General features: G+C 34.7%; 1 protein-coding gene across 6 annotated transcripts in view; it reads left to right on the top strand.

The window, feature by feature from the left end:
* The window catches only part of SPAST (spastin), a 56570-nt gene extending 34548 nt beyond the window's left edge, over positions 1 to 22022 (top strand). For 4 of the 6 annotated variants that reach the window (XM_079109963.1, XM_079109964.1, XM_079109960.1 and 1 more), the window contains 10 exons: positions 2967 to 3041; positions 4227 to 4298; positions 7090 to 7165; positions 7400 to 7491; positions 7824 to 7903; positions 10532 to 10574; positions 11972 to 12051; positions 13617 to 13687; positions 15538 to 15578; positions 20642 to 22022. In XM_079109963.1, the coding sequence (XP_078966089.1) occupies positions 2967 to 3041; positions 4227 to 4298; positions 7090 to 7165; positions 7400 to 7491; positions 7824 to 7903; positions 10532 to 10574; positions 11972 to 12051; positions 13617 to 13687; positions 15538 to 15578; positions 20642 to 20764 (753 nt within the window). In that variant the 3' untranslated portion in view covers positions 20765 to 22022. Of the gene's footprint in view, positions 1 to 2966; positions 3042 to 4226; positions 4299 to 7089; positions 7166 to 7399; positions 7492 to 7823; positions 7904 to 10531; positions 10575 to 11971; positions 12052 to 13616; positions 13688 to 15537; positions 15579 to 20067 lie in introns of all 6 variants that reach the window. The other 2 variants (XM_079109962.1, XM_079109965.1) reach the window with 2 other exon arrangements.
* Positions 22023 to 22400: the final 378 nt, after the last annotated feature.

Genomic DNA, 22400 nt, shown 5'->3' with positions numbered 1-22400 from the left:
ATTATTGTATATTATTCACTGAAAATCCAAGTAGTATACTGTTTTTCTTCCTTCATATAGTGTTTCCCCCACCTAGGGTAAATAATTTATTTTTTTCATTTTTGCTGTATGTTCATTGTAACTATTGATAATTATTCCTAAATCATTTCAGTCCAGTTTCCAAATGATCAAACCAATCTAAAAATCAGTTAGATCATTTTTTCTTTTTCTTATCCCTTCCCTGGAATCACCTTCTTCTGTTCCATTCAAAACCACTTGCACTGGGCATGGTGGCACACACCTATAATCCTGGTGACTCTAAGGCTGGCACACAAAGATTGCAAGTTCAAGACTTGCCTTGGCAATGTAGTGAGACCCTAAGCAATTTACCAAGACTCTGTCTTAAAATAAAAAATGAAAAGGGCCGGGGATGTGGCTCTAGTATTGCTTTGTTTAAAATAAATCTGACTTCAAAACTCAATCCTCCTCAGTAACTGAGATTGCAGGTATTCATCAGTTTAGCAGTTTCTTTTTTATAATTTCCAAAATTTGGAAACAACCAAAATCACTGTCAGTAGGCAAATGGATAACTAGACCTTCGTATATCCTTTGTAATATTATTCAACAGTTTTAAAAAATGAGCTATTAACCTGCGAAAAGATACAGAGCCTTATTTAATGCATATTACTAAATGAAAGAAGTTAATTTGGAAAGGCTACATTCTGTATGATTTTGCCTACTTGATATTCTGGAAAAGGCAAAACTATGATCAGGGGTTCATTGAGAAGTAAGGAGGGTTGAATAGTTGAACCACCAGGGATTTTAGGGCAGTGAAATTATTCTGTATGATTCTTTAATGATGGTATATGTTTGTCAAAACCCATAGAATGTACATTAAGCGTGAACCCTAATGTAAACTGTAGATTTTATTTAATAATAAATGTATCAGAGTTGGTTCATTAGTTGTAACAAATATACCACACTTATACAGGATATTAATGTAGGAGCAATGGGGGATAAGGGAGGGTTATGTGGGAACTTGCATTTTCTACTAACCTAAAACTACTCAAAAACTTTTTAAAAAATTGAGTATCAGCCATTTCTTATGATTTAGCTTAAAAGGACAATCATCTTTGTGGGTGATTAGTTCCAGATACCAAAATCTATGGGTACTTAAGTCTCTTGTATAAAATTTGCTCATAACTTACACACATTTCCTGTATGTTTCAAATCATTTCTGGATTACTTTTAATACCTAATACAATGTGAATTTTATGCAATTAATGTTATACTGTATTGCTTAGGGAATAATGATAAGAAAAACATCTGTACATGCTCAGTACAGATGCAGTTTTGGGGTTTTTTTGTATGTTTTAGTTGTCAATGGACCTTTATTTTACTTATTTATATGTGGTGCTGAGAATTGAACCCAGTGCCTCACACATACTAGGCAAGTGCTCTGCCACTGAGCCACAACCCCAGCCCAGATTCAGATTTCTTAAAAAAATATGTAAGTGGGGTGCAGTGGCACACACCTGTAATCCCAGTGGCTTCAGAGGCCAAGGCAGGAGTATCACGAGTTCAAAGCTAGCTTCAGCGACTTAACAAGGCCCTAAGCAACTCAGGGAGACCCTGTCTCTAAATAAAATTTTGAAAAGGGCTGAGGATGTGCTCCGTGGTTAAAGCCCTGGGTTCAGTTCCCAGTACCAAAAAAATAAATATTTTAAATCCACAGTTGGTTGAATTCATGAAAGCAGAGGACCAACATTTCATATGCTCTCAGTATTATACTAAGTGTTTTAAGCGTAATGCTTTGCCCTTGACTCCTGCCATGCCTGGTGTCTCTGAGTCTGGAGAGTTGATTGTTTTGGTACTGGGAATTGAACCCATGGGTGCTTTAACACTGAGCCACGTCCCTAATCCTGCTGATTTTTTATTTTGAGACAGGGTTTCACTAAGTTGCTGAGGCTGACCTGTAACTTGGAATCCTCCTGCTTCAGCCTCCCAAGTCACTGGGATTATGTTGTATACCTAGGTTGGAGATTCTTGATTTAAAACTCCTGCCTCTTCTGGTTGTGGTTGGTACTTGCCTGACTACCGTTGGTACAAAGCAGGAACGTGGATGGGTTCAATTGTTCCTCTAATTTTGACTCAATTCTTCTGGTTTTGGCCACCTATTTTGCTACCAATGTCTGTGGTCTGATGCCTCCAATTGCTGAGCTTTCCCAGCATTTTGTGTTCACTTCAGCTTATTTCTTCTATCTAGGTATCCCTTTACACACCAGTAATTAGGTTCTAGCTCATTAATCTCTGCTAAATAATTACCACACTTTATCAGTTCTCTGTCTTGCAAAAATTTGTTGTGTGCTCTCATCCTCTGGTATCTCCTTTTAATTTTATTTACTTATTTTATTTTCTTTCTTCTTTCCTTGGGACATTGTACAACTGAGCTACATCCCCAGCCCACATCCTCTTTTAATTTTGAGATAGTGTCTTACTTAGTTGATGAGGTTAGCTTTGAACTTGCAATCTTCCTTCCTCTGTCTCCTGAGTAGCTGTGATTACAGTTGTGCACCACCAGGCCTGGCTTTTCTTCTTTTATCCCCCAGAGCTAGGGATCAAACCCAAATCCCCACACATACTAGGTAAGTGCTCTGCCACTGAGCTACACCCCCAGACCTCTTTCCTGTTTTTGTTTGGAAGATTTATGACTTTTTAAATCCTTTATTGTAATTTGGTGGAATTTCTAGGTAAAGAGACATGCCCATGTTCCGTCTCTTTTTTAACCAGGCTGTTTTTATTTTGATCACTGATGATTTTTTTTTCTTTTTTTAATTATACTAACTTACTGATTTTGTGTCCCTTTAAAGCTTCGGGTCTTTCTGTTTGATATGCCACTGAAAAATGATGTATTTTAGATGTTTTAAAATGTCTGGGAAAAAATTGTCTTCAGAATCACAATTGTGAACTAATACATATTTTTAAAGTTGTTTACAGGGCTTAGAGCTCCTGCCAGAGGATTGCTACTCTTTGGTCCACCTGGAAATGGCAAGACAATGTTGGTAAGAAATCTTTTCAAAGAACTGAGTATTCTATTGAGATAATAGGGATAATATAATAAAAGGAAGCCTTATAATAATCCCTGAGTCTATTTGACTTGCCTTTTGCTGTGATATACTTATAAGTTTTTAATAAAGAAAATGTGGTGTGTATATACAAGCATGCATACACACACAGAGAAGGAATATTACTCAGCTTTAAAGAAGAATGAAATTATGGCATTTGCTGGTAAATGGATGGAGTTAGAGAATATCATGCTAAGCAAAATAAGCCAAGCCCAAAAAACCAAAGGCCCAATGTTTTCTCTGATATGCAGATGCTAATTCACAATCAGCTGGGGGATGGGGAAGAATAGAGTTACTTTATATTAGGTAGAGGGAAGTGAAGGGAGGGGAAGGGGTAGAGAGATAGGAAGGACAGTAGAGTGAAACACATTATTACCTCATGTACATATATGACTTCATAACTGATGTGATCCTATAATATGTATAATCAGAAAAATGAGAGATTACACTCCATTTATGTGTGATCTCTCAAAATGTATAAATTAAAATGCATTCTACTGTCATGTACAACAAATTTAGAACAAACAAAAAATTTTTAACCTATTTTTCAAATCAGAAATAAATAGAAAACTATGTTATCCTCAGTAATGTTTGTGGTATTTTAGAATAGCTTACTTTAGTGTGTTGAGTATCTTTTTAACCCTTGTTTTTGTTGTTTTTCTTTTCACTCTTAACAACTTTACTTAAATAATCAGTATGTTTTAGTTAGTTTGTTTTAATATCCTTTTACCCAAAGTTTTTACCAGTGTCTGGATACCTCTTTCTTCTGCATCACTCTACTTGATGCAAAAGACAAATAGGGAAAGAATAAATTTTCCCTTACCCGTTTGTAAGGAAAAGTTTTTCTAACTTGTTCTTTTCATATCAAAGAAGAGAATAGCATCCCACCCCCCGCCACAACCATGGTGCCTTTTCCCTCTTAGAAAGGAAGAGTGGGAAGAGTCACAGCTCTTCCCAGAACTTCTCCTTGTAGCTGAGAAGGAAGCATTTTTATTGCCATATGTTGGAAATTATGCCATACTTTATATTTTTGGAGAATCTGTTCTAGCACTAAAGTTGATCAAATGTGGTTGTACTTTTAAAATAAGATACTGAATTAATTTTTTTGTTCTGATTTTAAAGGCTAAAGCAGTAGCTGCAGAATCTAATGCAACCTTTTTTAATATAAGTGCTGCAAGTTTAACTTCAAAATATGTGAGTGTTCTTTTTCTGGTATTGTTATGTTTTAAGTTAATGTCCAACTGTTACTATGTTAAGTATAAATGGTAATGATACTTCACAAAATATTTTTCTATGGATTTTTGAAATCTATTATTTATATATGATGAATGGCAGTCTTCAAGGTAGAAAGTTGGTATGCACTGTTAGGCTTCTTTAAAATTAGTGTTGTCAGTACTGTTATTACTTTGCTAGGGCTTTATGACAAAGTACCATGAACTGGCTGGCTTAAACATCAGAAATGTATTATTGCCTTATAGATTTAGATTTAGGAGACTGGAAGTCCAAGATCAAAGTGTTGGCAGAGGTACCTTATTCTGAGGACTATGAGGGAGAATGTGTTACATGCCTTTCTCCTAGCTTCTGGTGTGTTGCTGGCAATCTTTGGCATTTCTTGGCTTGTAGATTCATCAGTTTTGGCAGGAGAGAGGGAGAGTACTGATGATGGAACCCAGGGACATTCTACCACTGAGCTATATCCCCAACCCTTTTTCACTTTTATTTTGATATAGGGTGTTGCTAAATTGACAAGACTGATCTCAAACTTGCAATATTCCTGCCTCAGCCTCCCAATTCACTTGGAATACAGGCATGCCCTACCACACCTGACTAGATGCATCCCTTTCTTTATTTTCACATGGCATTCTCTCTATGTGCATGTCTGTCTCTGGTTCAGATTTCTACTTTGTATGAGGATACAGTCATTCAGAATTTGGTTTTGCCCCTAATAACCTCAACCTAACTTGGTCATCTGAAAGACCCTGTTTCCAACTAAGATCACCATTTATAGGTACTGGGAATAGGACTTCAACATGGTTTGGGAGAACACAATTCAACCCATAACAAATACCATCACTTTACATTTAAACTTCAGATGACTATCTCAGGGATCTCACACCACTAGGTGTGAGAACATATGGACTAATGACCTAAATTGAGTATTTCTAGTTTTCTGATTTTGAACTAAAATATAACCCAAGGTTTTCCAAGTTTTTAAATTATTATTGTTTTACCCCATAATTTAGATTTCTTTTTCAGTTCACTTTTTTTAAAAAAATCTTTTTGTTGTTGTTGTTCTTTTTCAATACATATGACATTCATTTACTTTCCACTAACCCTATAGTGGTAATCAAAGAAGAGCTCAGTCCACTTTTGGGGTAGAGCAGGCATAACTACAGGGCATAGCAAGAATAATTTGTCTGGTGTGTAGAACTGGTGTGTTGCAAAACTGTGAAGTAGATAGTATCTGTCAAACCTGTACTGCTTTGTCTTTCCCCTTCCTTTTCCATTTGTTACCCAGTGACATATTAGTCTCCGTTACTTATCAAAATCTTTTGGTTAAAAGTGTTTTGGCAAACTTACTTGAACTGAAATATAAATGAAAAAAACATTACCTATAAGATTCTGAGATTTGGCATTTGATTATTTATACTCATTTCAAGTCTGTTTTCTTTTATCTTCATGATTTGTGAAACATGGTAAAGTTGGTGATTTTAGCCTCTAATCCAATGACAATGGCAAGGTTGTTTTTTGGAAGGTTGAAGTATCTAGACTGTAATTTGGTCAGTTCCACCCAGTACATTTTTTTTTTTCTTATGTCTAACTGAAATCTGCATTTTGAAATTTTTATAAAGTGAATTACAGCAGTGGTGCACACCTATAATCCCCGTGGCTCAGGAGGCTGAGGCAGGAAGATCATGAGTTCAGAGCCAACCTCAACAACTTAGCGAGGCCCTAAGCAACTCAGGACCGTGTCTCTAAATAAAATACAAAAAAAAGGGGCGGGAGGGCACTTGGTTGTGGTTCAGTGGTTAAATGCCCCTGGGTTTGATCCCCAGTACCCCCTCAAAAAAGAAAAGATTATAAAGTGGATGTAACAAAAGTTTTCTTTTTTTATGAAATAGCCTTTTAAACATAAAGGAATTTAATTTTATATTTACCTTTTTTTCTCTCAGTTATCTTAGTTATCTTCTTTTGGTCTCATACCAGTTTGTCAGTATGCTTAGAGTGTAAGAATAGCTGAATATTTTACCTTAGATGGGATCTCAAATTTGAAGACTTAGAATCATTTATTATTGTTATATAGCTTCTCTGATATATCTTGAGAAAACTTTTTGCAGAATTATTAAACTAGATGTTTTATCTACAAAAAAGTTACATATTTGGGCTGGGGAGATAGCTCAGTTGGTAGAGTGCTTACCTCGCAAGCACAAGGCCCTGGGTTCGATCCCCAGCACTGCAAAAAAACAAGTTACATATTTATCTTAATATGTTAAATTATTGTTTAACTTTGTTTATTGAATGCATGTAGGAAAGTGTTTTTATATTATAAATATACAGCTCAGTGAATTGTCACAAAGTGAATATTTGCATAATCATTATTTTGGTCAAGAAGTAGAATGCTGGAGGCTGAGACAGGAGGATCACAAGTATGAGGCTAACCTGGGCAACTTAGTGAGATCCTATCTGAAAATCAAAAACTCAGTGGTAAAGCACACCTACCTGCAATTCCCAGTACAGAAATAAGGAAGGAAGGTTGTTAGGTAGGAAGGAAAGCTTATCAATTAAGGTAAATAGTCTGTTTTCTAATATTATAAGATACAGTTTAGTAACACACATTACTACTCCCAGTTCCTCATGCCAGATCTTTAGTTGTTGTGAGAAAGAGAAATTAAAGTCCTGGGTTCTAGGTTGTCAATCACGAAATTTAAAGAACTGGAATAATGTTGCTTTGTATGTATTTAACAATACATATGCCCTGTTTCAGGTGGGGGAAGGTGAAAAATTGGTGAGAGCTCTTTTTGCTGTGGCTCGAGAACTTCAGCCTTCTATAATTTTCATAGGTGAGAATGTTTTCCAACTAAATTAGTTGAATACTTTTGATACTCCCTTTTACAAATATGGAGAGGTTTGATAGAAAAGATTATTCAAAGGGAAAAAGTTTTAAAGAACGGTGACATTGAAGACAAATTCAGTAGAATACACTATGTTAATAACTCTAATATAAACTAGATTACTTATAGATGATACACATATTTTGGCCTTTTATTAAAGTCTTATCCTTTTATTTTCTCTAGATGAAGTTGATAGCCTTTTGTGTGAAAGAAGAGAAGGGGAGCATGATGCTAGTAGACGTCTAAAAACTGAATTTCTAATAGAATTTGATGGAGTGAGTATATATGATTGCTGTTGTTGTTACTGGAGTTCAAACCCAGGAGTGCTCAACCTCTGAACAACATACCCAGTTCTTTTTATTTTTATTTTGTGACAAGGTCTTGCTAAGTTGCTAAGGACCTCAGCCTGCCAAGCTACTGGGATTATTGGGCATCATGTATGGCTGTGAAATTTTTATTGTGGCAGGGTTTTTTTGTTTTGTTTTGTTTTGTTTGTGTGTGTGTGTGTGTGTGTGTATTCCTAGTAAATGACCCCATTTAGAAATATGTATTTTTCTTTTTTGTTACTTTGCTTAAAAGTACTGAAAAAATGCTTTTTTGGTTATAGGTACAGTCTGCTGGAGATGACAGAGTACTTGTAATGGGTGCCACTAACAGGCCACAAGAGCTTGATGAGGCTGTTCTCAGGTAGAGCTATTGATGTGGAAATACATGTGTTTATGACATGTATTTACTCATGTGTTCATCTCATATTTCTTATTTCCTTACTCTCGATTTAAGACTAAAATATTTTCCTCCTTCTGCTGCTATCTCCTGGTCTCTTGTTGCCAATTAAATAAGGACTTTGTGGTCATGTATGGAATGATATCAAGAGAACTAGCCTTCACTTTATGGTTTTAGGCAAATTGATTAATTCTTTTTGGATGTATTAAATTATCTTTAAACTCCAAAACTGATACTTGTTGGGCTTCATGATCACAGCAGGATTTATGAGAATGTCTACTACATTTGAGCAAATTTATTCCCTTCATATTGGAAACATAGTTTGACTCAGGATAAAATTCTTGGACCTACTTTTCTTTTCCCAAAGAATTTATAACATTGCTCCATTGTTTCTAGAATGGGATGTCACAGTGTAAAAGTCTACATCCAGATTAATTTTTTTCACATTTATAGATTAAATCGGTTCTTTTTGTTGGGTGGTGGGTACTGGGAATTGAACTCAGGTGCACTCGCCATTGAGCCACATCCCTAGCCCTGTTTTATATTTTTTTGAGACAGGGTTGCTTAGCACTGAGTTGCTTAGCACCTCATTTTTGCTAAGGCGGGCTTTGAACTCTCAATCCTCATGCCTCACCTTCCCAACCTGCTGGGATTACATGTGTGCACCACTGTGCTTGGCTGATTTGTTTTCTTTTTACTAGATAGAATTTTCAACCACTGAGACTGGGGTTGTTACTCAGTGGTAGAGCACTTGCCTAGATGTGTGAGGCACTGGATTCAATTCTCAGCACCACATATAAAAAAGTAAATTAAATGAAGGTCCATCGACAACTAAAAATATGTATAAAAAATTTCAAAACAGAATTTTCAAACACTGAAGTGTAATTATTTGAGAATTACATTAATTGGTCTTTGTTAATTTTTTTGTGAGATTCAATGTTTACTTAACGTTTGGAACATCCCTTTTTTTTGGAATTTATTTCAAATACTATCTTTAACTTAGTTTTCTTAATAATTTTTCTGTTTTGTTTTGTTTTTTTGAATGTAAATTATGTATTATGTTGCACCTCTTTGTCCCTCTTTCTGTAATATCCTTTCTGTTATTTTGAAACTCTCAGAACAGAACAAAACAAAAACAAAAAGACCTGTTTTCCCAAGTCTGTGGCCTTTATTTCTTACTAAGTTAGGATTTATTATCCTTTCTCCTATTACTTTCATAGCCTGTTATAATCTGTTTCTGTGGTGATTTTTCTTTTTCTTTGCATTCCTGACATATCCTATTTTTCACCTTCTTTTGTCTTATTTCTTTGAGCCTTTGTATCCATTTCCTTAAACTCTTGTTTAAAAAAACCTTTTCCATTAAATTATTTCATTATATGAAGATACCTGGTTGTAGTTCTAATTTGCTATGTGGCAAAATATTACGCATGTTCTTCGTTTGATCTACTTTATTTATTTTAGGATTCCCTCCCCCTTCTTTTTTAAGTGAACCCTGTGACTTTTCCTTTTTGCTTATTATTTTTCTTTGGATAAGGGGAGTTTTCTTAGAAAACCTAGTTTTCAAAAGATATTGTTGGGTAAGTAAGAGTTACCTTGAGCTGTCCATGTATACCCTATGCTAACAGGTGGTCACAGTGAAGCCCTATCTGGCAATGAAGTGTATATAAATAAGAGGTAGGGTTGATTTATTCTTCTTCAACTGAATAATATTGATGACAGCAGAACAGCTTGTCATTCAACCAAAGTGGTTAGTGCTTTCTTATAATAGATAATGTGTCTTTTGGTTTCTACGTACAGTCCTTCCTTACCATTGTGTTATCAGTTCTCATGGTCTGCAGAGACAGGCCTAACATGCTTGCTTAAATAATAGGAAGTGGTTTTATTACCCTTCACGGTGTGCTGTCTTTGTGTTCTCTGAAAACTTGATGTTTTGACAGCCGTGTCCATTATCTGCAATGGTAGATCTGGTGTGTATCTTCTTTTGTTGGTGTAATTTTCACCACTACAACAGCACTTCGTTCTTTTAGTTCCATATCTCAAACCTCATGTGATGATGATGATGAAATTTCCATTCTTCTTCCTGTAATCTTTGTTGATTGCAGTCATTTTCAGATTCATGAAGACAGTAGAGATCTGTTTATACTACTACTTACATCAGATATTTTGTTTTAAAGCATGTTTGCTATTAAAAATGTACATCTAATAAATGGTTAACTTAGCATGTCTTGAATTAAAGACTTTTAAACATTAACTAGAGAATTTTTTAGGGATTGAAACCAGAGGCAGTCTACCACTAAGCTACATTCCCAACCCTTTTTATTTTTGAGACATGATCTTTCTGAGTTGCTGAGGCCAATTCTCCTGTTTCAGCCTCCTAGGTTGCTGGGATTATAAGGCGTGTGCCATTGAGCCTGTCTAACCAGAGTGGTGTGTTTTTTTTTTAAAGTAACAAAAAACGTTTTTTTTACATTGATAACTACTATGATGTGTTCAGTTCTTACACTGTTAACGCTTTTTTGTATCATGTTACTTGAGCTGAGTTACCTTTAAATTCAAAATACTTCTAAAATTACTTGAATCTTTCTTTTTTAGGCGTTTCATCAAACGGGTATATGTGTCTTTACCAAATGAGGAGGTATGTATCTGAACTTCTTTTTATCAGTAGAAACAAAAACTACCATCTTGACAATGTTGAGTCTTCCAATTCATGGTATAGCCACTTTGTAACAGTTTGGTAGTTGGTTCGGTTTCCTTTCCTAATCTTTTCCTGTTCCTTCTTCCTTCCTTCCTTTCCATCCATCTACCTACCTACCTACCTTTAATTTCTTTTAGTACTGGCGACTGAATCCAGGATCTCATACGTGCTAAGTAAGCACCCTAGTACTGAGCTATGTCCCCATAGTTTGGCAGTTTCTTAAAAAGATTAAGTATAAACTTGCCACAAGACCCAGCAATTCCACTTTTAAGGATTTACCCAAGAGATGGCTAGAAATGTAGCTCAGTGGTAGAGCTCTTACTTAGTATGCCTGAGGCCCTAGGTTTGACCTCTAGTACTACCCAAAAAAAAGAAAAGAAAAAAATTTACCCAAGAGAAGTGGAGACATCCACACAGAGACATGGGGACAAGAATTATTATAGCAGCCATGCCATGTTAATAATAGTCAAAAACTGCTAAGAAAACTGTTCATCAGTTATTAAATGGATAAACAAATGTGGTGTATATACTTAATGAACACTGGCAATAAAGGGAATTGGCCATACATGCTACATACGGTCATGTGAATGAAACTCAAAAACATTAAATGAATGAAACTACATGTGAACAATTTCATATTATATAATTCTATTTATATGAAACACCTGGAAAAATAAAATTTCTAGAAATGTAAAAGTAAACCAGGGTTTACTAGAACAATGGGTAGATAGGAATGGGGATTAATTACAAACAGGCATGAGTGAACCTTTTGGAGTGATAGAAATATTCTGAAACTGTGTTATTGTGATGGTTGCACAACCCTGTAAATTACTCATGTTATTGATTATATTAAAATTCATGCTTTATAAATTCATACTTATTAGAACTTTTTAAAAAATTATGGTTGTCTAGCTCAGATACTTGATGTTCTTGGTCCTTTATTTGAATTGTCTTCTTTTGTACTCTAAGGTAAAGTCTCAAAAGATAAGTACTTTTTCTTTAATACATTGTATTTTGTTCATTAGAGCATTGTAATTATATGCAGTAGTTGGATTCATTTTGACAAAATCATACATGTAAGGAATTTGATTTCAGTCCCCACTGCCCCCCTTCCCTCTCCATATTCTTCTGTTCTACTAGTCTTCCTTTTGCTCCTTTAAAAATAGTTCTAACTCCATTTAACAAATATTAATAAGGCTTCAAGGTGACAGGATGTGAACCTGATTCCTGGATATTTTATTAAGCTGATTCTTAGCTTATTAAGTAAGAATTATTAATTTTGATAATTCTGATATTAAATTAGACTGCACTGATAATACTTTAATATTTCTTTTCAGACCAGACTACTTTTACTCAAAAATCTGTTGTGTAAACAAGGAAGCCCATTGACACAAAAAGAACTAGCACAACTTGCTAGGTGAGTAATTTGATTTGGTTTATCTTATTTTTTTTAATAAAGTTTATTGTTTTCATCATTTTTTTAATTGTTTTTTTAACCTTTTTAATTTTTTTTAGTTGTCAATGGACATTTATTTTATTTAGAAAGGAATTAGCATTATCATTATTTAGATAACTTACTAATCAAATTAAAGGACCATTATTCCAGCTCAACTTTTTAAATATAATCTCCTTTAAAATTATTATTATTTATAATTCTGTTGGGGAAGTGTTTAGAAAGCAAAGATTCAAGTGTTAAAAGTCAAGATAATATCATAAAAATTGAGTCAAAATTATATTACTATCTGAATAGCCATCCATGTATAGAAACTCTTTTGCTGATTAAGTCTGAATATGTCTAGTGCTGAAGAACTGTTTTCTATGATGCACTGTGACCAAAAAGGGCCATGACACTAGCTATAGCAACCACTACAAGAAGTTCTGGCAGTGAAGGATAGAGATGAGGCTTAACTTTTATTCCAGCAAGAACTAAATGGGGATTTTTAGCCAAGAAGCAAGGTATAGAGGTAGGTAGATGAAAAATTACTCACAGGAAACACCAGGGGTGAAAGGGCAGGCCAGGATGGAAAGTATCAAGGGGGGTGGTCACATACCCAGGATGAAGAATATTTTCAAAATTCACTTAGCAGTTTTCTTACTCAAGTGGATGCTATAGCAAGCCTAGGGTGGAGCCCAGTTGAGCAGAGGGCTCAGAGGAGCCTGATTACATTGTTATATCTTAAACTTTTTTTTCTTTACAAACAGCATCCTTAAGTAGAAACTAGAGATAAGAGATTCACTCATTAACTTTAGTCCCTGAAAAATGTCATAAAGTATCTTAAAATTTTAACAAATACATGAATAGTGAGTAATTTTAGTAAGAGCTCTGAGTTCCCAGATACCTATGAGAAGAGAAATTAAACACTTAGGAATATAAAGGTCCTCCTTTGTCATTTCAATAAAGAATTCTACTAGCAACGTTTCATCTGTCAGTTGTTTTAACAACTTACCTGATAAGAAGCTGCTTTTTCTCCTGTTTTATTCTCCTCTTCCTCCTTGCCTCTATTCTTAATTCCCTAGTTTTAATTCCCTTCAATAATCTCTTGGCTGCCCAGCACCCTCTCTCTATTGTGGCACCCTGTTCAGTTGTGCCTCTTTTTGCTATTGCCTTTATCCTTTCCTACATTTAAGAAATTTACCTTAATCTATCTGCATTGCATCAAGAGAGTGCTTTTTGTGAATATAAAGACTAACTTACAGAAAAGTAATGTGGTTATGTGTCAGTTGGCCACCAGTGGCTTATAGATTTTACCTTTCCAGGTGATATGTTTACAGTTTAATGTTGAATATTTGAAGTGTTGTAAGGAACCGGTGGAGTAAATTGTTCTGCTTTTAGCAAATGGGCCTTTTTCTGCCCTTAAAATCAAACAACTAAACTGTCAGCTTGCTGAAAAAGGCAAAATAGTTTATATCCTCTTATTCCATGGAGATTTTTAATCTGCAGAGATGAAAATGGTTTACTCTTTATTCCTTCTGCCTTTTCAGAATGACTGATGGATACTCAGGAAGTGATCTCACAGCTCTGGCAAAAGATGCAGCACTGGGTCCTATCCGAGGTATGTGTACAAGAGCTTGAAACATTAGAACTGCTTATTATTCCACTTCAGAGATTTAATAAAACCCCACCCAGAGACCTTTTTATTATTAGTGTGAAAGCAGTAAAGCTGTCTCAGTGGAAAACTTCACACAAAGTAGTTTCTAGACTAGAGATCAACAGACTTTTTATGAAAAGACCTTATAGTAAATATTTCAGGTTTTGTGGACCACATCTGGTCTCTGTTGTAGAGTCATCATCATTGTCTCTTACAACAACCTTTTAAAAATGTAAAACCATTCTTAGCTCACAAGGCATATAAAAATAGTTCATGAGTCAGTGGACCATTATCCCTATTGCAGACAAGAAGTTTTACTTCTTGATAGGTAAGGTGTGAGAAATTACCAGGAAAAGAAAATTTTATTTATTATTTTGCAGTGCAGAGGATATAATCCTGCCTTGTGCACGCTAAGACAAATGTTCTGCCACTGAGCTACACACCCCCAGCCCAAGAAAACTTTTTTAAACAAGCAAAAAGTAATAATAAAGGGGAAAGTGTTCTTGTCTGTTTTCTTTTCATTTTAGTATTCTAATATCACTTGAAATTAATGTGTCTAAATTTTTTACTTTTTTTTAGGTTATCCTTTCAGCAATTATAAAAATATATATCATTCATTATTTTGTTTTGATTCAAGTAAATTTGTTGTTTCTGAATACCACAGCTGATTCTTATAGTTTAGGTTAAATTCACTATGGTGCATGTGAGATTAGATATTCTCAGCTGCTTTTCCACAGCCAGCTAGGCACTGAGTGGATGATGTTCTTAGTTGTATACTGATGTTGGCTGTGATGATAAATAGAACAAAGAAAATGAAGCTTTTAAAGCACTAGGTTTAGCTCCAGTCCTTTTCTCTTACTTAAGAAAGTAAAATTGAATGAAACTGAAGGAATAAGATGTTAACCTAGTCAAGATGTTTCGTTTCACATTAGTTCCCAATATCTGTAGTTTCACTTCCTTTGGTTTCAGTTAATAATCACCTGTGGTTTGAAAACTCCCTATAGTACAATAAGATTTTGAGACAGAGACCACATGAATAGAACTTTCATGACACTATACTGTTACAATAATTGTTCGATTAATAGTTATTGTTAGTAAACTTTTACTGTGCCTAATTTATAATTGAAACTGTATCATGGATATGTATGTATAAGAAAAAGCGTAGACGGGGCTTGATATGATCTACCATTTCAGTCATTTACTGGAGCTTATGGAATGTATCCCCCATGGGTCACGGGAAACTACAGTATTTGTTAAAAAATTACTTATAGCATATCTCTCTCAGTGAAATGGGGTACTGCTGCTGCCTTAGAAATAATAAATATAATCATATGTATATAAAAATCAATTAAATATATTTTGAAACTGAGTGAACAAACTTACTATGAGAGGTATGAAATCTTGTTCGAATACTAGACTCAGAAATAGTAACTAAAGTGTAAATCATTTTTATTTGTTTAGAACATTGTAGCTGTTATTCTAAAGCACTCAAAAGTTTGGGGTTTAAAAAAACAGACTAATGCCTTTTTGTAAAGAACAAATTGTATCAAGTTCATTGTCAGATTCATGAACTCTATTGTCCTTGGACAGTTTGCAAGAAATCGAATGCCTCCTTTCCATTTATTTCTAAGAAGGAATGTTTTCTACTGTAAGCATTTATAAATTGCATATGCTCTCAATGTTAACATGTGTCTCTTAATAAAACTATTTATGAAACAGATAATATTAGATCATTATACTTGGCATTGCCCTTAAACAATTTAAACTTAAAAATCTTTTATTTTTTTTAAGTATCTGACTTTTACATTTTACAGAACTGAAACCAGAACAGGTGAAGAATATGTCTGCCAGTGAGGTATCCTATTTTATGATTACTTTTCTTTGATTTGGTCCTTTATAAGTCTTACATTGTTAGTCTGGGGGTTTTTTAGCTTATTTGATCAGAAACTAGGGGAAAAAAAAAAAAAAAACTTCATTTCAAAATATGGGGTCTGTGAAATTAGTCTCATGTTGTTCTTTGGTAATGGTCAAAAAATATAAGTAGCCATTAAGTTTCTATCAAATTATATAGTTAAATATTAAAAATTATTTAAAAACTTGATTCCATACATTATGAAAAGTACCCTATGGCTATATGATAACTCCTTAATGTTCCATTTTGTTAGTTTTTTCAGTTTAAAAACAATACAGTGACTATTATGCTGGGTGTGGTGGTATATACCTGTAATCCCAGAAGCTTAGGAGGCACATATTCAAAGCCAGCCTCAGCAACTTAGCAAGGCCCTAATCAACTTAGTAAGACCGTGTCTCAAAATAAAAAGTAAAAAAGGGAGCTGGGGAAATAGCTCAGTTGGTAGACTGCTTGCCTCACAAGCACAAGGCCCTGGGTTCAATCCCCAGCACTGAAAAAAAAAAAAAAAAAAAAAAGTAAAGAAGATTTGGGTATGTTGCTCAGTGGTTAAGTGCTAGTGGGTTCAATTCCTAGTACCAAAAAAAATGTACTATGGTAATATAATTTATTGTATTTTCTTAATATGAACGGCAACCTCATGAGACATTAAAGTATTTGGAAAAATTTGCATGTAAAATATAACATTGGATATACAGGATGGTTATAGTTATATGAGCAAAATTTGTGTATCAGGCTTGAATTATGTTTAACTTTTCTGTCAGAGATTTTTTGTTTATTGCCCTAATTTCAACAGCTTTTGAAGGGATAGTAAACTGTTAACAGAGAATGAGTATATTTGAGTACATTTTGGCATTCTTTTTCTTCAAGCTGGAGTAAAATTGAGGTTGCCTGATTAGGCAACTTGTACATTGTCAATTTAGTCAATTGCATTACTCAGAAAGCCCTCACTTTTCTTGCAGCCTCTCTCTGTCCCCCACCTGCACAGTGCTGGAGCTCAAACCTAGGGCTTTATACATGTTTAAGCTCAGGCTTTGCCACTGAGCTACATCCCCAGCTTCACAGTAGCTCCTAAAAAAGTAAGCATTGTGTATAAACTATTTCTTCACCACACATTACTCCCCCTGCTTTTGAGTCAGGATAGGTACTCTAGCCCCTTAGACTAAAGATGAGGAAATAGCCATTGCATGCATGAATTTGGAACTCTTTTGTCCTTTGAAAAAACCAGGCAGAATAAAGGGAATTGTCATGGGGTAGTGTTGAATTAGAAATCACCATCTGGCATGTGAATTTAAACAAGAAGCAGTCTAGAAATTCCCAGTGTGTTTAGAAGGCAAAATCCTCTGAGTTCCAGATGTGAATTTTGCCTTTTTAAAAATAGATTGGGAATTTATAGACTGCTTCTTACAATCTTGATGTGAGAATTATTGGAAAAGCTATTTGTGAAATGGAATACTTTAATATACTTTTGTTAATGTGATAATTTCCTGGAAACAAGTAGGTGGCTCCTTAGAAAATATAGTTTCTCAGGAACCTGTCCATGGTTATTTCATGAGAACAAGAGATTGATAGTGGGCTCTTATAGTCATTACTGTGTGTGTTTTTTCCAATCCTGAGAATATACGTATAATCAAACTTGGAACATTTTTTTCTTCACTGAATAAAGTCAACCTGAATTATCTGAGGAGTAAAGAACATTTTAGTCTATTTTCTTTTATTTTTGCAGTGCAGGGGATAGAACTTAAGTCCTTGTACATACTAGGTAACACCGCCCCAACCCCTTTTTATTTTGCAACAACATCTCACTAAGTTGCTCAGGCTGGCCCCAAACTTGGCCATCTTCTTGGTAGCTGCGATTATAGTTGTGCGCCACCACATCAAGATTTATTTTCCTTTCTCAGAAGAAACTTTCATGAATTCATGACTCTCAAACAAGGTAATTCTGTTGCATGAGGTAGTTATTGCCGTGTAACAGATCACTCCTAAATTAGCAGTTTAAGACAACACACATTTATATATCACAGTTTTACAGAGTCAAGAATTGAGGCACAGCTTAGACAAGTCTACTTCAGGTTGTTCTTACAGGGTTACATCCAAGATGGTGGCGCAGTGTCTTTTACAATGCTGTGATCAAGATGTTAGCAGGACTACAGAAAGATCTGCTTCAAAGCTCCACTCATATGGTCTTTTGCCAGATTTATTTCCTCATGAGTTGCTGGATTTAAAGTCTTGGTTTTCACTGGCACCTAGCAAGAGGCAGCTTTTAATTCCTTGCTATCTAGGCCTCTCTAACAAAGCAGTTAGCTTCATTAAGGCTAAAAGGGCCAGCAGAAAGGAAATTATAGTTTGTATAATCCCATCCCATCACATTTGCTATATTTGGTTCTTTAGGTCCAGTCTACATTCAAGGGGAGAGGGTTGCACACATGCATATATAGAAGGTGAAGGTCATTTGGAGATCCTCAGAAGTTAGCCATCATATCTGTAAATCAATTTTTTTAAAAATTTATTGTTCAAAGGGTGACAGTTGGCCGGTAAAAATGGCTTAATTGGGATGAGCCCTCTCAACACTTCTAGAACTTTGAAAAGCATTCTTTCTGGGAACAAGTTATTCCAGGCACATCTTGAATTGATGACCTTTCTTAAGAGAGAGAATCAGCAACTTTATAGGAATGCTGGTTCATTTTATTAGAGAATAATTTGTCTCTGGACAATTATTACTGTTAGCCTACTGTAGTAACAATATTAATTTATTTATTTACTTACTTATTTGGTTTTGGTACTGGGGATTGAACCCAGGGGCGCTTAACCACTGAGCCACATTCCCAACCCTTTTTAATTTTTATTTTGAGACAGGGTCTTAACAAAGTGACCTAGGGCCTTACTAAATTCCCGAGGCTGGCTTTGAACTTGCAGTCCTCCTGCCTCAGCCTCCCAAGTTACTGGGATTATAGGTGTGTACCACCATAACCAGCAAGACATTTTTTTAAAAATGTCATGAGTTCCTCTCATTCTGAGAGAGTACATCTATTTCAGAATTACTATATAACATACCTAAAAATATAATCATTCAAAATGTCATAAAATTATATTTTACTAAAATTTAGGAAAACTAAAAATTAATGAATTATGAGAAGTGACATCAGTGGTACTTTTTGTGATCACCCTATTAACTATGTAAACCCAGGTCACAGTCTTTCAATCCTTGGTTCTGCTATATACTTTTATTCAGATGTGTTGTTTATTTTTAATCTAGTGATTTGGGGTAATAATTTGACAGTAACCTTCTGAATAAGTTAATATTTAGAAAACACTTAAAATAGTCTGGCACAGGGCTGGGGAGATAGTTCAGTTGGTAGAGTGCTTGCCTCTCAAGCATAAGGCCCTGGGTTCGATCCCCAGCACCGCAAAAAAAAAAAAAAAATAGTCTGGCACATAGTACTACATAGGGTCTATTAAATAATTTTAAAATATATAAATACTTAATAGTGGTATTTGATTCCTTCTCCTCCTCCTCTTGACTCCTCTTTCTTGATGCCAGGGATCAAACCTAGGACCTCATGCATGGTAGCAAACACTCTAAGTACATACATGCTAAGCCATGTTCTGTCACTGAGCTACCCTCCTGACCCCCATAAGGGAGATTTTGGAAAGCCTATAGATAAAAGTTGTTAGTTTTATCTAAAATTCTTTAACTTATATTTTGTCCAAATACACAGGTATAACTAGTGGTAGTTTTTAACACAGACCATTTTGTGCCACACTCCATTTTGCCTTTTAAAAATACCTAGATAGGGCAGGGGATATAGCTTAGTGACAGAACATGGCTTAGCATGTATGAGGCCTTGGGTTCAATCCCCAAATACATAAAAATACTTAGGTTAATCCAAGTACAGTGGCTGTGCCTGTTGTCACAGCTATTCAGGAGGCTGAGGCAAGAGGACTGCTTGAACCCAGGAGTTCAAGGCCAGCCTGGGCAAAATAGCAAGACCCCCATCTCCAAAAAAAATTAGATACATATATTCATTAACTCAGCACTGTTTTAATCTGTGTTTCTAAAGGCAATATAAATTTTTGGAAAATACGACCAAATTAGTATAAATGCATTATAAGCAATAGTAATATTAGAAAATACTAATATTAGAAAATTTCATATACAAGCATACTATAAGTTACAGTTAAAGAGCAATGTTTAAATTCCCATTTGTTTCTTGTAACACCCCTTTCCCCCTTTCCTTTCTAATAAAACCTAGTATGAATTTAGCTGGAGTATACTTGTGGTAAGACTTCACAATGCATAATTCAATGAAGCAACATAGAAAAAAAGTTGAAAGGAAATGTCAGAGTAGTTGAATATCTAAGTTGTGGAATTGTGAGTGATTCCTTTTTCTCCTTGTCTATATTTTGTCAAAATTTTTTTTCCTCTAATTTTCTGTATTGGGGATCTAACCCAGGGCCTTGCACGTGGTAGGCAACCACTCTATAACTGAGCTACATCCCCAGCCTGTGTCAAATTTTCTGTAATGAGTGTGTGTGTGTGTGTGTGTGTGTTATAATGAGAAAACATGCTTCAAAATGTTAATACTTATGAAATTAAACACAAGTTATAAAAGTCTATCAGTAGTCAAGCATGGTCGTACATTCCTATAATTCCAGTGGCCTGGGAGCCTGAGGCAGGAGGATCACAAATTCAAGGCCAGCCTGGCAACTAAGCAAGACCTAAAAATAAAAAATAAAAAATGAAGAGCTGGGGATGTTGCTGAGTAGTAGAACGCCCTGTGTTCCGTTCCCAGTATTGTAAAAGGGGGAGAAGTATATTAGTGTAGCATTTGTGTCAGGTATCTTATAGAGCAAACTTGCCTATATATAGTAAAGAAAATGTGTTAAAATGATTGGCATGATTTTCTAAGAATACACTTCTCCATAATAACTTTAATAAACAGCAGTGTCATTATTTTAATCCATAACTGTGTTAACTACTGTGTGTCATATGCTTTTTAAAAATCTAGATGAGAAATATTCGATTGTCTGACTTCACGGAATCCTTGAAAAAGATAAAACGCAGTGTGAGTCCTCAAACCTTAGAAGCATACATACGGTGGAACAAGGACTTTGGAGATACCACCGTTTAAAGAAGTGTATTTGTAAGCCTGCAGAACATTTTACTTAGCAAGAAAGAAACACATGATCTTCAATGAACAGTTACCAACTACTACAGAAACTCTTAAGTTTACAAACTCTTCAAAGTCTTAAAATTATTTGTGCTCCAGACTTGAAGATGAATGTGACAACAAATAAAGTACACAACATGAATGGAATATTTTGTTGTTTAAGGCCTTCTTGCCTTGGATGTTCATGGTTATTTCAATGGGCACTGTAAGGTAGAGCACAAGAAAAGCTGATTCTGGTCTTCTTTACCAATATAATTGTAATGTAAATAATAATTTGTATATTGTGTTGCAGATGAAAGTATTCCAGAGACAGTGAATGGTAGAAGACACAGAGCCTTTGGTTGTTTGTCTTGTTTTTTTCTTACAGTAGTAATTTTTCCTATTTTTCTTTTCCTAATGTCTTAACTACCAGTGATTGGAATATCAAACATTCTTGTTTCTTTTTTTGTTTGTTTGTTCCTTGTTCTTTTCTTCTTAAAAATCCAGTGTGCCAAATGAAACTTTTCCTAACAGCAATAGGGAAAAGCTAGTTTGAGGCTTTTTTCCTTCACAAATCTACAAACATTACACAGTTGTTCTATTCTTTTTTACTTTTTATTTTTCTATTACATTACTGCCAAACAATTTAGAAAGCAATAGAGCAACAAAGGAAATCTGGTAAAATAGAGGTTTGGCTTACTCTGTCATGTAACATGTAGATCAGTCTTCATATATCTACAGGTTTTTTCCTAAAAGGTCAAAAATTTATTGTGGACTGTTACCTTATTCCAGATGAAATTTATTTTCTGGTAGAATTATTCTGATACTTAAGAGAGCCAATTTTAACTGCTATAAAAGTGGCTCCAGTGAGAAAGAAGGGAAATACTGGGAGCTAAGACGTTTCTAATTTATTGCTTATTACTTACTGTTTACAGAATAATTATAAACCTGTAGAACTACCATCTTTTATTCTTAATAATTATGACTCCCTTCACTGAAACTTACAATACTGAATTTTTATACACTGCATACATTTTATAGGTTTCTTGTGCTTACTTTATTAAGAAGTTCTAGTCTGTTGATTAACTTGTTTCCCCAAAATGTACAGTAATTGTTCTTGTTCGTATAAATATGCCTGGACTTTTATTATATGTCATTGTAGAAAGTAGAGACTCATATCATGGCCTTTTAAATATTAAAATAAAGGCAAATGGGTGTTTGCCCTTAGTTTACTGGTTAAGTTTGTTTACAGAATTTTTCTTTGGTGCTTAAAGGATGCTATGTAGAATGTCATGGTGAAAAGAGTAATTTTGTAGTAGTAAAAAGACTTTTCATTTAGGAAAGCCATTTTGAAAGAATACATAAAAATACAATTGCCCCTACTAGACAAGAATTTTATAATGAAGATTATACATTCTCCTTAATTTTATTCTTCAATTTGTTAAAGATTTGTATAGCTATAGATGTATGGTTTCTTAGGATTGAATGCTGTTTGTACCCATAACTTTAATCATGATTTTAGAATTCCCTGGATGATAAAAATGAGTTGCGATAAATAGAAGAAAAAAACTTAAGCCACAGCTGTACTCTTTTAGGTCATGAGTAAAGTGCATCTTTT

Source organism: Sciurus vulgaris (assembly GCF_902686455.1).
Source record: "Sciurus vulgaris genome assembly, chromosome: 14".
NCBI classification, from domain to species: domain Eukaryota; kingdom Metazoa; phylum Chordata; class Mammalia; order Rodentia; family Sciuridae; genus Sciurus; species Sciurus vulgaris.
The sequence above is the reverse complement of the archived record's forward strand: the minus strand, read 5'-3'. Positions and strand labels throughout refer to the sequence as shown.